Here is a 17659-nt window from a genome sequence, read left to right as displayed (position 1 = left end):
TTACATCTAATAAAATATATTCATATTTTACTTTAAGAGATTATGTATGAGTTAAGACTACAATAAGATTTATGTATTCTCTAACAAATATGATTGTATAATTGTAACAATTATTGGGCTGGCTTGCTTACCCATTTCAAAAAGATTGATTATTGTATATTATGATTTACAAATGTGGCTCTGCCCAGAAATAATAATTTGATGGGAAAAAACAGAGAGTCGTATATACACACAATTAAGGTCACAGGCCAGGATTAAGGTCACAAGCATGAGTAAATTTGCTTGGAAGGCTGACATGAATAATATTAGAAATAACACACTGACATCCATTCAACTATCAGATTCATATAAGCTAAGAAGATAATGCAAAAAAACTCTTTCTAATAGTTAAAAAGCGTTTGGTTCTGGTGTTTGAAACACTTCGGGACCTAAGGCTCCTTGAAAACCTTCTAATCATCACATCATTCAAAAGAGAACGAGAAAAAGAAACCAACTTCCTGGGCTGGGCCCAACTTTAAAATATCCCAGCCAGAAGGTTGGCTGCAGTGGAGATAGCTGCACCTGTGATGGCACTTTGCACAATCTGCTCATGTGTGGAATCTTCTGATGTAATTGCTAGCGCCACTCCTGTGATTGCTCCTGCCACTGCACTGTTTTTCTGTACCAAAAGCAGGATATGCGCACTAAGTAAGACAATAAAATATTATGGGAGATAACAATAGCTCTAAGGACAAGCTCTTTATCCTCTCTAAGAAATTAAGGGAAAAAACAGAGAGTCGCATATACACATAATTAAGGTCAAAAGCCAGGATAAGTGGCATTACCCAATCATGAGTTCCACGAGCCTCTTTTAGCCCGTAGGTGAGACCTGAATACATTCCAGCAGCTAGTCCTGGAGCAGAAGAATGACGATTAGCAAACCTTTTTCACCTTCATCATCATTCAAACAGACCAGAGTCAGTGTAACCGCGACGTAATCAACAATTCAAATAGCAATCTAGATATCTTTCTCAGGAAGCGAAGATAATTCCTTTGAATAGCCAATTTTTGAGCTGGTACCAATATCAAACTTTACATTTAACATTCACTTCTATTGTTTGGTCAATGCCCAACTCAATAACTGAAAGCTTACATGGATAGTCCGTTAAAAGTCCATTACATGTCTCCTCCTAATTCTTCTCCATTTACCTTTTTTGCATTTTATTTTGTTTGGCATCCAAGCTTTTAGGGTGAATGCGAAAGATCAATTCACTAACTGCTTCAACATGAATATCGTACTTGGCATGTACAACTTGACATCTCAACAAATATAGTAAAGTCATTTAAGCTGGTGGCCAGACTCCATTCATCAACAAATCTTTGGATCAGAATAAGGACTCCGAAAAAAAGGAAGAAATAGATCCAATTCAGACTATTAACTTACCCCATTGTAGAGATTCTTTTCCAGTGTTCTTTACCTTCAAGTATTGTCATAAGAAGCGAAGAGTAAGTGGCTACCCACAGATAAAAGTAACCAGAACTGGATAAAATTGAACTTCACCAACACATCACGTGTCCATGACACCATGAAAGGACTGCAGGCACGCCTCTTCTCCTTCCTTCTTCTGGGCTAATTATTTAAAAGAAGAAATTAAGAATACTACTAGAAATCTTACCAAGGCATCAAGAGACTTTCTGTTGGTTTCTCCTGCAAAGCACATAATGGAGCTTGAATTACATGGCTAACAAACCCATGTTCAAAAGCATTAGCATCCATGCATAAGAATGTAATACTATGCTATCAGGCCTTTCACTCTGGTAATCAAACAGGAAGTCAATCCAACATGAGTGAAAAAGACAAACTCATGATTCAATCCATTGTGCCATGATGTTAATCAATATCCATGAGGTTAAGAAGTGGTACAATATTTTTGATTCATTAGCTTACATAATCTTCCCAAAAGAACATCCCTTTACCCACACCAGCATGGGCAGGACTAACAATACTTCTTGCTATACGTCTACTGACCATATATTGCCTTAGCAGTGTATGCATGTTATTATTCTTATATATCTGCTGACCATACCTTCATCTGGCAGTCAACAGGAAAGATAATAGAACTGTGATCCATGTGCGAAAAGATCAGAACCCAGGATTGAATAAAGGGAAGAGTTTATATAAATGAGGGGAAGTCTAAGGATAGTGGGGTGTTAAATTATTCAAATTACTGTTCCTTGACCTCATTTTCTCTTTTATGAGAAACAAGACAGAATGAGATATTCAATGAAAAATTGGAACATTTCTCTGATGATTTATCCAAAAAGAAAGGACTGCTGCACTGATTTTAATGAACATTATGTTTTAGTATCATCATTGTCTTATCCATGTTGATACTAAAATTTCTAAAATGTTTCTGTTTGTCTGATAGGGCAGGCATCCAAGTTTCAATGACACAAGCTAGTATGCAACATATTTTTATTTCCTTTTCTGGTAAACAAATTTTATTCCATAGTACACATGTTATTAGAAAATGATAAGAGTACATTTTCACCACATTTGCTATATCTTTATATACAGCCCAGCAATCCAATTTGTAATCGGTAATATGGACACATCATTTTGGGTACTAAAAAACAGGTCCTGGTTGGAAAAAATGAACTGTCATTATAAATAAAATTTGTGTGCGGAATACAAAAACACACATAGATCTGTCATAAAAAAGATTATTTCACCAAATTAATTACATAGAAATCGTGCTTGAACAACAATAAAATCTTAAAATTTTTTAAAATAGGAGGGATGTTATTTATAACTAAACGAAGCAATTTTTGTACGAGAAATCATTCTACAGGACTATTCAAATACAGAATTTTCTTTATGCATAGCATCAACAATGCCAAACTCTTTTTGCATTACTGTTATTACGCAACCGAAAGAGCCACCATCTCCAAAAATATTAGTTTTTTGCACCTAGAGAGAATGTTAAATTGGAAAGGAAACGTTTCTAATAAAGATGTCTTAACCACTAGAAACCGACCGTGTCTATGCTCATTCCGTTCAATGTGCTGTAATATGGAAGATATGCTGATCTTTTTATGTTATCACAAAAAACATGGCACATTAAATTTTCTTCACTCAAAGGTTGCTGATGATATAGAAGAAAAATCCGCAACAACGCTATAGAGGTGGTAACTAATTTACAAAGATAAGTATATGATTTATTTCAAAGCTATGGAGTAAATCTTAGTAAAAAATCTCATTAATTTTCTCAACACATACCATGAAATGAAATGCAAATAATAGCAACGTGTGGAAAACAAGCATACCTCTGAGATCGGGGAAGCGATTTTTCTTGCCGCCAGCGATCTCCGGTGGCACGCCACCCGTCGAATCCATTCCTGCACCTGATTTAACCACAAGCATTCATAAATACATACGCACATCATATTTAAACATTACATATAAACATGCAAATTCGAATCGTTCACAACGTTCTTAACATTACAATTCACGATTCACAAGAAAAAAAAAAAAAAAAAGAGGAAATGAATGGGACCTTCGACGGCGGTGAAATAAGCCTCCCGCGATACTGCTTGGAGCGCTCCTATCTGTTGGAAATACAAAATCAGTGATTCATATTCATATATGTATATATAGATGTAATAAGTGTGTTAAAGTAAATTAAATTACTCCGGCCGCTTTGACAAAGGATTCAGCAATGCGGTTGAGGAGAGGATGACCGAGGTCGAAGAGGCCACCCTTGTCGAAGCTGCGGAGCTCGTCAAGCAGCGTTCTGGTTTCCATATTGCTATTGTGGCCGCTCATTGTCGTTCTTTTCTTAGACTTGGTTGCTTCCTTGCAAGTTGTTGTATCCACAGGACAGAGACGAGGGAGCTGCAGAGATGGTTGGGGGGGGGGGGGGGGGGGGAGAAGGAAAGGAAGGAAGGTAGAAGTGGGAGAAAGGAGAAAACAAACAGGAAGAGAGGGGGGGACACGTGGGAGGGTGGCCTTACGTATCTCTGCGTATTTGACCCATCACGCCGGAAGCTGCGATTCGTCGTGGCCACTTTCTAGAGCTATGATGCTAACACCACCACGGCCTTTCTTGCACTGTTCTTTTAATTTCATTTTTCTCATAGCCATAGGTTAATGTAAAAGTAAAAATAAATAATAAAATGCGTTTTATTTTTAAGTAAGCTTATACTTTATTCTTAATTAAAAAAGTAAAATATTTTTTATGTCATTGAAATTTATATATTAAACTGATAGGACCTATATAATATATAACTATGGTAATATAAAATTTTATTAAATGAATTATATATTTTAATTAATAAACTTTTAGCGAGAAGGTGCTTGTATTTTAGTGATAACTTGATTACTGTTTTTTATATATATTAGAAGTTAATTTGATGGATGGTTAAGAGACTTTTTTATTTCTCGTAATAATTCAGGTGGATGGGATCTATCTATCATTACATTTTGGTAGTTTAATTTCTATTCAAATAAAAATAACGACAAAATGGAAACAATTATTATGAGAGTATAAAATAACATAATATTAAAGCATATATACCCAAATTGGACCAAAATCTGCTGCAATTCTTAACAAAACAAATGATCTGGATTGAATACTCGATATCTGCCCACCCAATATGTCATGTACTCCAAATTCATTATTAAAATTATAGCGAGGAACATGAAATGCTGCAAACTACATAGCTTATTACACTTTGAAATGGATCATGCTTGAAGAAGAATGAAAAGAACTGAATTAAAGTCTCACTCTCACGTACGTTAATTGATGCAATATCACTCACAAATATCAACAGAGTATCATAACATTCAGTAGCAACCAAAATTTCCTACTTCAGTTGCAGCCTGATTGAAGTCTCTATATCATGAATGAATTCTATAATTGCAACTCAAGATTACACTACGCTCAAAAAGAAACTGACCTGATACCTGCTCATTTAAAATGTCTTGTCAGTTAGTTACATCCCACACTCATAAATTAAAAGCAAAGCAAAAATGAAGAGAAACTAACTATACAGGGCCAACTGTTAGTGCCCTATCTATGACATAAATATATATATATATATTATATTATATATTATTATGTAAGGGGGGTGTTAGGGTTCAAAAGGCAACAAGGATCAACTATCAAAGCACGAGAAAACTGGAAAGAGAGAAATTATTGTTACTGAACCAACGTATTACAACAGGGATTACTCGGCTCAAGGCACCAGAAAAGCTAAAACGGGGCAGAATTTCACCCAGTACTTCCCATGGCAATGTACAATATCCTCTTCAAGCATACACACCCGTAACGCTGTATATCAGTTTTCTCTGTTCCGTCAGCTCTGTTCTTCCCCCTCCAGAGAAGAAAGTTGCTCAAGTAGCATGAAGCTGACTGCCAGCTAGAATATTGCAGTGGCCCAGTGCGCGAGGTGTTGCCAAGCTAAAAATCGTTTTAAGATCCATTTACGGCCATTTCTGCTGAGTTTGATGGTATAAATGGGCAGTCATCCCCAGTCGTTTGCCCAGTACCCGGAGTACTGCGCAAGGTATCAGAGCAGCTTCTCGGATCAGCGGGTTCTTTATCTTTATGGTTCTCTTCACCTGAGCTCCTATACTTACCAGAACAGTTTACGGATTCCTTCTCTGAGTGATTCTCTACATCCTCAGACTCTGAGGTGGTTGCTGTTTTCTTGCTGGTCAGCACTGCCTGAGCCGGTGTTGAACATGAGGTAGTTACTATGGTATCTTTAGATCTTGAACTCTTACCTATCCGTTGCTTTTCTATCAGGTCAGGCTCCTCTGCACCCAACTTCCGTTTCATACCAAAGGACTCAACTATTCTGTCATTTTCATCGATAGTTTCTGATTGTTTCCTAGGTGGTGGCTTGTAGTCTTCATCATCCTCATCATCCTCATAATCAACAAGTCCACCAGATCTTGAACTGCAAAAAAGAAAATACAACACATTACAGCACACCATATTCTCAAGTAATGCAAAAACATGTTCCACGTTCATACTTAGGCAGGGCGGGCTCACTAGTACAAATGGCCATCCTACTACCCTTCCTCATTTAGAAGATGAAAAAGAAAGATTATATCTCATGGGAGGCCATTTGAATACCTTAATGACGGATAGTTTGCAGCAGAACCATTGGATAGAACAGGTTGGGCTTTTATGCTTGGGGTGTGCAACAAAGATGCAGAAGCTGAATCTTCTTCATCACTGCTCAAGCATCCACATTAAGTGATCATTGGCTCAAGTTTCCAAAGTAAATCTCTATTAAGAAAACAATTAACACACCTGTCCTCATTGAAGAAGTTTCCCTCTTCTTTCTCTAGAGCACGCTCGTCTACACACTTTTTTGGGTCTACTGCATTGATGGAGCTTTCAGTTCCAGAGTTCTCCAAGAACTGCAAATGCATTCGTCAAGCAAAGATCTAGAAAACCCAGAACTAAGATGGAAATACTAGCCAATAATAATTAGGTAATACCTGCTCATATTTAGCTTTCAGAGACTGAATGGAGGCCAGATTCTCAAATTTAACCAACTGATTCCAGAATGAATCAATTAAATACTTTAGTAATATCTTCAAGTTCTCCTGGATGAAACATAATTATCAGCAGATTCTTCTTCCAAATATATCCATTTGGAAAGTAATATTTAACAAGTTTAAGAGAGAATGTCACCATTCGGATATACTCGAAAAGTTCTAGAACAGCAGAGTGCAACAGGTTATAACGACTTCCATTACATATAAAAGCCTCTACAATTGGTTTCAAAAGGTTGTTCTTCACAATATGATTCGACAAGGGCTCATCCTGTACAATATGCATAAAGTTACTCGCAGTGTACAACTTAGCCATCAAGCTTTTTTAAGTACTAAGAAAGTCACTCACATTACGGGTAAGAAGGGTCCTTAAAAATCGAACAGCGGCAACTACAAGGTATCTTTCTCTTCTTCGAGTCAGCGATAAAACTTTATCTATCACATTATTAAGAAGAAAGTCACACCTGCAACAGGAGGAAAGGCATGAATCCACATATAATTGTCAGCATCAATAGGTGAAAGTAAATGGAACCAGGAAAAGCAGTGACAAATTACTTTATCCTATACGAATGGTGCAAAACGCAAAAGCACAATAGTTCACATATGTTTAAGAGTATTTCTGGCTTCGCATGGATTCGATTTTCAGTGCTTCCTTGGGAGCCATCAGGTTTGCCGACTGACTGATCAATGCTGTTAGGAGGACATGATGATGTTATACAATCAATTAATTGACCTAAGTGCTTCTCATAGAAAATCTCAATTATAGCATCTCTCTGCAAAGAAGAAGCAAAAGAAGTCAAACATTCCATGACCATGATTTAACACAAATCTGTGTTTAAGATAGAAAGTAAATATTAGAGCACAATGTAAATAAATGTGTACCTTAAGAAAAAGATAACTAAGGAAACAACTCCAAAACTAGCCAGGTCAAAAAAAAAAAGTATAAAAGGCTAGCTCTTGTCTGTTTGGAATGAAGATTTTAGTGTCCGATTTAAGCATGTTTCTTTTTTGGTAAACAATCTATATACTCAAATTCAAACTCTATTTTATTTGGTACAAATTGCAAGAGTATATTTTGTTGCAAACCAACTAGTTCAATAACAATTATACATGATATTTGTTATGATCCACTACAGAGAATGAGACTTGTCCCACATTAGAAGTTCAGGCTCCTGGTGTGGGGTTTATAATCTCTTGGACACCCTCCCCTTAACAGCTAGCTTTTAAGGGTGAATTTTACCCGAGAGTTGTAATAGTGGTATCAGAGTCGGCCCCATGGCTCCCAGCGCAACCCACATTGGAAGCTCAGGCTCCTGATGTGGGGTTTATAACCTCTTGAGCACCCTCTCCCTTAACAACTAACTTTTGAGGGTGAGTTCTATCCGAGAGTTGTAACAATATTGATCGGCACAGCCAGGTATACATCAATGGTAATTTTTCATTTTTTGCAGAAGAAAGAAGTAAGTTAAAAATATTCAATGTGAAACATGACAACTTGGATCCATAGTTTCTATTATCAAAAGAAACTCATGGTACAACACCAATGAGATGCTGATGAAGCACAAAAAGAAGACATCTTCACTTGCAGTGGTGACTGCAATATATAAGTATATATATTTCTTATGGCTTACAGGATAAGAAAAAAATACAAATAAGTGAGCAAGTATATGACCGTACACAAAAGAAAATACATAATCTCCATCTGCATAAAGAAATTATTTCACCATCATCTTCAACACTGTTACTATTTCAGCATGTGCTATTTACTACTCTAGCTTGAAATATGAAATCATTCACTAGTTTTGAACTGAAATTTGGCTCACTCTATCAGAAATTTGTACATTCTTTTTAACTCAACAATGAATACTGAGTGGGTATAAATGTGACAAAATTCAAGTCCCAAAGTGCTGGATCAGCACTCATATTTGGCACAGAATTCAACATAGTTAATAAAGAAACATATGCAACAGAAAATTTAACTGCTACCATCATACATAGTAAACATAGGCAGGGGTGGGAGAAGGCAACTTGAATATATCACACCTGTGATGCTGATGTATATGAATCCAAAAGGCTTCGAAGAATCTCAAGAAACTGGCAATGCATATTATCCCCAAAATCTGTCATCATACCTTTAACCTACAAAAAAAATACAACGGCAAGTACTCTCTTGACGAAAGGAAGTGAAAAAGGAAGAGGAGAAAAGGAATGCATATCTAACAATTCTAAATCAGAAACGCTGATGCATTGCACATAGTGACAAGTATTGAAGCAGCTACAGCAGTAACAGCAAAGGTAGTAACAAAAGGATGACTAGAGCCTAACTAAAATAATATAGGCAGGGACAAATCAACTAGTTACAGCTCGTAGGTATTTCGACCAAAAACCCCTAACTTCTTCCAATTTGCAGGCTAACAGACATACTTGGATTTGATTTCTCAACATATGTCTCTTATGTCCTTAGCAGGAACTACCATGGAGCATAAAAAATGTAAGGGTGTTTTTTCTGACAAAAATGAGGCAAATATTATGCCCCTTATCTGAGCTCAACACATCAGGAGACACATTATTCTCCTAGACAAGTATCTCACGATGGTCCCACATGCATGTATATACCCACATTACGGCTGGCCATGCTAAAGCTTGCTATTTTGTTTTACTCCCTAATAAGAAAAAGCAAAATGAGAAGACACATGTCAAGCATGCACGTACATGATCCAACCTTCGTGTACAAAGACCCATTTATTTCCAGTTTGTAAAGAATATAAAATATCCAAAATAAAAAAGCTTCATCATGGAAAAAGCCATAGTACAGCCAATTGTTTTACATCTATCTGGTAAGTCATTAAAATGTCTACATGAGTAAAATAGCAGGGGTGTCACATATTTTAATTATCTAAAGAAAATTATCTTAAATACATCACATGTAAACTCTAGAGAGCCTGAAGAAAGGGAATGGAGAGGGGTGAAAAACATACATACCAAAAATCCAAGCAAGTGTATCCCCTCCTGCCGAGAGACATAAGAACGCAAAAGATTTGAATCCTGATTGAGGAAGAGCATAAGGATATCTGTCCTGCATCCACCAGAATGATTTATCATTAAAACAGTAACATTAAATAGTAGAAAATCTAACAAAAAGGCATAACTAAATACTAAAAGCACGAGATAATCTAAGATATTACCCAATTAATACAAGCTTTTTATCTTGACCCTGCAAAATATCAGAGATGATATCGAATATCCCTTCATTAACCAGATCCCTAGACAATAAAAATTCAATATGAATTATCCCACATAATAATAGTGTAGCAAATATAAGAACTATAATCATTAAACAAGACTCCAAAGGAAATAATATATAATCCAAGATCTGCATTAAATTAGAGTTTCTATTCTAGAAGTTCAATAGATAAATAAAGCATATTCAGGACCAAAGACTTAACTTCTTTGATGCATACCTGTAAAAACGGTGTTGTTGGACCATCTGCAAACTCCTGCTCAGACTACAAAACTCATGGAAGAACAGTACCTATTCCAGAAAAATATAATAACATTCAACTCAAGAGAAGCTATAAAACAAAAGGATAAATATTCATATAAAGCATCAGGCAGCGTATACTCCTTCAAAGCCACTAGTGAGCAGACAGTTTGAGTTTTGGTTTAGCAAACAAACATATTAATTTATCAATGATACAAAAAAATAGATCATTTTTCCAAAGATGCAAGTAGTTAATCAAGGAAAGAATTAAGTGAATCTAAAATTACATACCATATTAATACATAGTTCAGTTAGAATGAGATGTCCAAACATTGGGAGGAAAAGAACCCAGATAGAACAAAGATAGATAAAAAAATACAAGTTACCATAGTTATTCAATTAGTTAATCAAAAAAATCATTGAATCAGAAATTACCAACCAAATAAAAAACAAAATTCAATGAGAATAATGATACATAAGAACATGGGAGGAATAGGATCCAGTAAAATGAGAAAGATGATGCAATTAGCATGAATAGAAGAAGAACCTCAAACTGAGGATGGGACTGTTTCTATGGCCATGGGCATGAAGCAACCACTGAGAGAACCTCCAGGAAAATATAGCATTCTAGATTCATACTTGTAAAGAGATTCTACAAAAAGATGTACACGTGCTCCCTAAAACTAAATTTTGTTGAATCATATTGGATATTTGATGGTACATTATACACTTTGCTAAGAGTCTAAGACTGTCCTCTTTTATCAACAACACACCATTATAGAATGCAAGACTACCTGCAGTCTTGGCAAACATCAAACCGCCTCTAAGGATATGGATGCTATAATCATTCCCTCTAGTTTGAAAGCCAATGACAGTGAAGGCACCACCTATCCCTCTAACACAAGTGGCTTCACATGTGCAAGGCCCAACTTCCTATTTATAGGTGGTCCCCACCTCCACATGAGAGAAGGAAGGAATAACCTCCAAAGTTTGGTTCCATTGCCATTTTTCTCTCTATATAAAACCTATCCTATGGTCAGCCTTCACCATGTTGGCTCCCGTTAATTCCATGAAGATACACTACTTGTCACCAGCATCCATTATTTGAGGCTTAAACATTTAGAAATTGGAAATAGAAAAACATAAATAAATCATCTAAGACAAAAAAATAAATAAATAAATAAAAACTGGAAAACAAAGCAAGAAAATGTTAAGACTTAGTTTATCTACATCTTATTGACCTTATTTCATGCATTCACGCTCACTCATTTTCATTTTCTGATAACTTATGGAGGCAGTTGAATTATGGAAAACAAAGCCTGTTTTCTGGAAAGTTTTTCAATAAACAACAGAAAACTGGAAAATATGTTCAGACGAGAGATTTTTCCTAATAAAAAAAAAAAGCTTCACAGTTGTTTAATTACGGAAAATATCTTTCAATTTTTCATTTCCTTCAAGGAAAGATTAAGTAGAAAATTGCAGATGAAAAACTGGAAAATGTTCTGTAACTAAACAGCCCCATATATATTTTGATAGATAAGAAAAAAAACCCACCAAAAGGGGGCCAGTCCATATGCAAAAGGCCTACGTAAAGGCTAAACAGAAGAAACAAAGCACAAAAACTTGACAGGAAAATGAGCAAAAGATGGAAAAAAATAAAAAAAAATGGGCATATTATGCCACAAATATAACAAAATCATATTAAAGTTTTAAAGAGAAAAGGTCAACTGCTCCAAATCCTCAAAGGCTCTCCTATTATATTCCTGCCAACGATGCCACATCACAAAAGAAGGTATCACCCACATATATCTTTGATGAGAAAGTGGTTCCCCCACCCCCAGCAAACAATAACTCCAACACCAATGTCAGACCTGTATCACAATGTGCCATATCCAACCCTACAACCAAAACAGACGGCCAGAGAGGCAATATTATCCACTACCTGCATAGGAATTATTTCACTTTTAGCAAAAGTTAGATATAAACCTGACAACCTCAAAACCAATCTCAAAAATCTAGGTTCAATAATCCTAAGAGTAAAAAATGTGAGTATCATCGGAAAAAAGTGTGAAATAAAAACATAGTCCTCCAAAGTGCCCACACAAAAGCCAGAGAAGCAGTGAGCTCTCTTAGCCCTACCTAACATTAACACCAAACTTTAAGCTTCCATAAAAAGAATAAAAAGAAAGGTCGACAACTAGTCCCCCAATCTCAGACCTCTAGAGCTATGGAAAAAACCACTGGGATTCTGTTATTCAACAAAGGATATGCAGAAATAAAATCAACCTCTCTCTACCCAGAGCCAAAACACATTCCATCCAAAATGAAGGCAACACCAATTAACAAGGTCACAAGCCTTCTCAATATCAAGCTTACAAGCATGACCAGGTATCCAGTTCTTAATTCTAGAACCATTATACTTGCTAAAAAAATAGAGCTGCATCCAAATTTAATGCCCCTCTCACACACGCATTCTGAAATAAGGACACAATATTACTGACAACTTCCCTGGTTCTAAGAGGTAGTGTCTTGCCCATAAGTGTATACACACTTCTAACAAAAGACTAATATACCGAAATGTTACAAGTACCTACCTTATGGATCAGAACCTAAAAGTAGCATTAAGGCTATTCTCAAGAACAAACCAACTGAAAGGAGGAGCGTTAAAATTAATGGTCTCTTGATACTTCTAGACGGCAAGAGATATTTTCCGCTATTGTAGAAAAATGCAGAAAAAGCTTTATGCAAGACACGAAAAAAATGGAAAGAAGAGTTTTGCTAGTTTAATATAGAAAAGTCTAGAAAACTAATGAAGCTAGAAAACTCTAGGCAGTGGAATCAAGGAGGTGGCAATGCCTATAAATAGCTTCTGCCAGTGACCATTGTATTTGTGAACTCCAACTTTCTTAAATACAACTGTTGTCTTCAACTATCACTTTCTTTCACTATTGTCCTATATCTTCTCAACTTTTACAAAACTATTTCTCCAACCATAAATAACTTTCAAACTAGTCACCAACCATTCCAAACTATCTTTATCATAAACTAACAAATTTTATTCTGGAACAATCATCAAACCCCAGAAGACTCTTGATTTTTCATGCATTGATAAATATACTACCTCATCCCACAAATCCGCTGAGCTCCCCAACAAACTGACCCAAAACTTTTCAGGTTTACCAACTATGGAGAAAAAAAGGCCAATGGAGACCACTAACTCAGGAAAAATGAACGTTACAAAAAGATTCCCTTTCGCATTTACCAAATATCCCAAAACCACTTTTCCAAACCCATCTTAATGCCAACCAAAAACATCTAACTTCCATCTCAATGCAATGTTTCTATCAAATAATCTATGCGCCCACTTCCTTCAGAAACAACTCAATTGAATGTCTAACCCCCAACCCCCTTTCAACCAGGAGGACTCCACCATTTGGGCTTTTTCGATTGGTTGAACATCTCAAAGGGAATATAAACTTCATGGAAAACACTGCATTGTGACTGGAATTTTTCTTTTAAATATTACAATTAAAAAACTTATTTAAAAAAAATACTACAGGTTTATAACTATCTGTAAAAATACAATTCTGCTAACCTGGCATTCCACAATGAAGGCTGGCCAGCATGGCAATTTTGGACGACTGAACCTCACTAATGCTAGTAGTGAGAATCAGTAAAATTCGGCCTTGTGCGTAGCAGCAATTTTTTTCTTTTATTTATTTAATTTTTTGTGTTGCAGACTTATTTTTATGTGTTCTTTATTGTTTCTGTATTCCAGTGTAACTTGCCACAGCCCTATTTTAGTGTCACTACCAGTAGTGAGATTAGTTAAATCTAGCTATTACCAATAGCAACATTCACTTGGCAAAACTGCCATGCTGGGTCAGCCTCCATCCTGGAATCTCAGATTGTAAGATCTGTAGCATTTTTTTTAATAAGTTCTTAACTGTAGTATTTAAAAAAAAAAATTGACCACAAACGTATGGCGTCTGTCAGCATGAAGACGTGTGCGGTCACCGATAGGCAATAGGGTATATTTCCCCCCTTCTTATCTTCTAGAGTAGGACACAGCCAGATGGAAGAAAGCCTAGTAAAAGAACAATGGATTTTAATCCTAATACATTACCAACAATTCCTGGCAGGAAGAAAATATATGTGAGGAATTCTTTTAAGAATAGTGATATTTCGGCTGATGCTGCTAAGATGCCCTGCTAAGCCACTACCATGCAAATCCCAAATATTTTTTTTCTCACAAAGAGATGTGCAAGGGATGCAAAGCTGATTTCCCTTCATGAGAAACTCATCATGCACATAGAAATCTCCTGACGGTTGCTGAGACATGCATTGTTCCCACGCATGTTTGAAATCATCGTCTGTCGCATATAATTCTTTCAAGCACTCAAACCCAACAATCTCAACACTAAGGGTCTTGATCAAATCCACACGCCTACTCAAAGTGTCCACCACTCGATTATGTTGTCCAGACTTATGCACAATTTTATATATGAAAATTTATCAACAAAAGCAAACCATCTAGCATGCATATCACTCCTCAGCTGCCTTTGGCTACTCAAGTACTTAAGAGCTTGGCAATCTGTGTAAAGAACAAACTCTTTGGTAATCAAGTAATGTTCCCATGTTTTAAGAGCCCTCACCACTGCATAAAACTCCTTATCATAAGTAGATCACTTTCTTCTAGCTTCACACACACTTCTCACTAAAAAATGCAATTGGTCTCTTCTCTTGGGACAACACAACATCTATACTCACTCCACTTGCATCACACTCAACCTCAAACAATTGTCAAAGCTTGGCAAAGCGGTACATAACTTCTCTTTTATCAAGGCAAAACTTTGTTCTTATTCTTCACTCCAATGGAACTTCCCTTTCTTTAAACACTTAGTAATTGGAGCCCCAATACTACTAAAGTGTTTGATAAATCACCTATAAAAGTTGTCAACCCATGAAAACTCCACACATAACTGACATTTTTAGGGGTTGGCCACTCTTTAATAGCTCGCACTTTTTCCTCATCTACCTTTATGCCCTCTTTGCTTCCAACAAAGCCCAAGAATAACAAGCTCTTACTTATAAAAGTACACTTGTTCAAATTGGCATAAAGTTTGTTTTTCATCAACACACTCAACACCTCCCAAATATGCCCCACATGCTCATTAATAAACTTACTGTATATCAAAATATCATCAAAATACACCACAACGAATTTATCAATGAAAAGATAATACATGATTCATTAGTCTCATGAGAGTGCTCGATGCATTGGTTAGTCCAAAGGTAAGACTAACCACTCAAAACAACTCATCTCTCGTCTTGAAAGTTGTATTTCACTCATCTCTAGGTCAAATTCTAACTTAATGATAACCACTTCTAAAATCAATTTTGGTAAAAACCACAACCCCATCAAGTTGATCAAGCATGTCGTCGAGCCTAGGAATTGGAAACTTGTACCCAATAGTAATCTTGTTAATAGCTCTGCTATCAACACACATCCTCCAACTCCCATCATTTCTTTAGTGTCAATAATGTTGGCACTGCACATGGACTCATACTAGTCTAGGGCACTTTCTCAACAATTCCTCTACCTGCTCACGCAAAATCTCACTCCCTAGAACTCATCATGTAGTGTGGTAAGTTAGGCAAGCTTGCACTAGGAATCAAGTCAATGTAGTGTTGAATATCCCTCATTGGAGGTAGCTCATTAGGCAACTCCTCAAAAACCACATCGTGAAATCCTCCAACAATCCCTGCACCTCCACTGGAATTTAATTCACCTTCAATGGCTCACTCACACTCTCCCCCTTGACAACTAACAAGTGAACCTCTCGGGTATCCCTACACTCCCTTACAACTCCATGTGCTCTAGTGTAATGGAAAGAAAATTTTGCTCGCCCTCCCCTTTAGAAGCTTTGGTTTGGTTCTTTTCACTATGGGTAACAAAATATACGCACACCCTCTTTTTCAAGCTGATATGTGTTCTTCCCTACCCTAGTACTTAACAATTCACGTCAAATTGCCAAGCCTCCCAAATAAAATATGCAAAGCATCAATATCAACAATATCACAATAAACTACGTCAGAGTACTTACCAATAGAGAAAGGGCACCCTAACAACTCTCATACCACGTAATGCTACCACTTATTTGATCCATCCAATCATGTAAAGACTTGGATGTTTTTCAGGAGTTAACTACATCTTCGCCACCACGTCTCTTCCTACGATGTTCTCCTGACTTCCACTATCAATAATCAAGTCAAAGATTTTTCCTTTCACACCGTATATCTCATACGAAAAAGCTTATGTCGTTGAGTAGTATCTTCATTCTTTTGAGATAGCATTAACTTCCTCACTACACAGGCATACTCTCTCTATCCATACTCTTCTTTGTCATCCTTCCCATCAGGCCCGCAATATACTTCCTCTTCAGCAACATCTTCCTCCCTTTCTACAATGTTAATTGTTTTCCTCCTTGGGCAATCACTAGATCGATGCCCAACCTTATTGCACTTGAAACACTTTAAAAGAATAGGCTTTGCATAAAGATTTGGGGATTTTGTAAGATTATAGTAGTACCTACCTCGAATATTTCCCCCCATTGTAGCCTTATTAGGGTTGACTGTATGAGGTGGATTGGGGGTTGGGCTTCCTGAATCTACTTGCCTCTATCAAAAGTTGTTTGTTTATTTTCATTTCCTCTATAACCGGCGATAGTTTTCATTACGGGCTCTCTCACTCAACATTAACTTAGCCTTTACAGCTAAATTCCTTGCTTCTTGCACACTCAGAACCATCTGAACTCCAATTTTATCACGAAAACAGGCTTCAATCCATTCAAGTAACGAGCTGCTTGTTGATTATCACTTTCTGACAATTGGTTTCTCTCCACCAATCTCAGAAACTCAAGAGGTATATTCATTCACTCTTCATTCCCTGTGCACATCTTTGATAAGCTTCAAACATGTATTGTTCATAGTCGGGGCTAAAAACCTACCCCTTAACAACTACTTCATTCATCTCCATGTTTGAACTAGCTATCAGCCTTCTCTCAATCTCGTCTATCTCAATCGCTCCCACCAAATAGATGCACCGCCCTTCAATCTGTAAGCCACTAACTTTACTTGTCGTTCATTTTGGAATCTCCATGTATAAAAAATCGATCAACCTCGGTGATCCAATCCAGGAACCCCTCAATATCAAAATCTCCACTAAAGGTAAGAATATCAACCTTTAGTTTATACTCATCATTGCCCTAATGGTTGTTCTAATACGCATTTCTCCTAACCCCTCTACTACCAAGGTTAGCTATTGCTCGACTAAGATCATCCTCTTCATCGCTATCTTCAATCACTAGTCTTCTAGAATTAACAAGGACATGATTAATGGGTGGGTCTTCCCCGCTCCGACTTGATTTACCCCATTATTCAGGTTTCTGTCATCATCAACTCGTAGTAAGACGCCCAATTGATTGTTGATTTGCTCCAATTGCTGTTGGATGGTACAAGTTACTTTTAGTGTTCTTCGATTGCTCTCCAAACCACGGACAACCCCTAATCACTGTCACAAGGCTGGTTTGCTACCGTTACCTTCAAGATTGGCCATCTAATTGGTT

General features: G+C 36.7%; 2 protein-coding genes across 2 annotated transcripts in view; both read right to left on the bottom strand.

The window, feature by feature from the left end:
- Window positions 1-312: 312 nt before the first annotated feature.
- On the bottom strand, window positions 313-3879 carry LOC127800370 (outer envelope pore protein 16-2, chloroplastic). The gene is made up of 7 exons (XM_052334949.1): window positions 3671-3879; window positions 3537-3588; window positions 3307-3384; window positions 1656-1687; window positions 1424-1457; window positions 825-892; window positions 313-658 (listed from the first exon to the last, which is right to left on the bottom strand). The coding sequence occupies exons 1-7, from the start codon at window positions 3803-3805 to the stop codon at window positions 515-517; spliced, it is 543 nt and encodes a 180-aa protein (XP_052190909.1). The 5' UTR covers window positions 3806-3879; the 3' UTR covers window positions 313-514.
- Window positions 3880-4925: 1046 nt separating this feature from the next.
- Window positions 4926-17659, bottom strand: part of LOC127800020 (uncharacterized) — a gene marked incomplete in the record, with an annotated part of 17142 nt that continues 4408 nt past the window's right edge. The window contains 11 exon segments of the mRNA XM_052334391.1: window positions 4926-5943; window positions 6123-6224; window positions 6303-6412; window positions 6494-6601; window positions 6690-6821; window positions 6900-7014; window positions 7106-7323; window positions 8594-8689; window positions 9533-9626; window positions 9736-9813; window positions 10012-10082. Of these exon segments, the coding sequence (XP_052190351.1) occupies window positions 5454-5943; window positions 6123-6224; window positions 6303-6412; window positions 6494-6601; window positions 6690-6821; window positions 6900-7014; window positions 7106-7323; window positions 8594-8689; window positions 9533-9626; window positions 9736-9813; window positions 10012-10082 (1614 nt within the window).

Source organism: Diospyros lotus, chromosome 4 (genome assembly GCF_014633365.1).
Source record: "Diospyros lotus cultivar Yz01 chromosome 4, ASM1463336v1, whole genome shotgun sequence".
Classification (NCBI taxonomy): domain Eukaryota; kingdom Viridiplantae; phylum Streptophyta; class Magnoliopsida; order Ericales; family Ebenaceae; genus Diospyros; species Diospyros lotus.
This window is presented reverse-complemented; position numbering and strand designations above follow the sequence as displayed.

What these genes read in the sequence shown, in the direction of transcription:
- LOC127800370 (XM_052334949.1), bottom strand. Translation starts at nt 3,805, where the DNA reads ATGAGCGGCCACAATAGCAATATGGAAACCAGAACGCTGCTTGACGAG. An exon ending in TCGCTTCCCCGATCTCAGAG is followed by an intron (nt 1,688 to 3,306) that starts GTATGCTTGTTT and finishes TGTGCTTTGCAG; the next exon opens with GAGAAACCAACAGAAAGTCT. An exon ending in AAAAGAATCTCTACAATGGG is followed by an intron (nt 893 to 1,423) that starts GTAAGTTAATAG and finishes CTTCTGCTCCAG; the next exon opens with GACTAGCTGCTGGAATGTAT.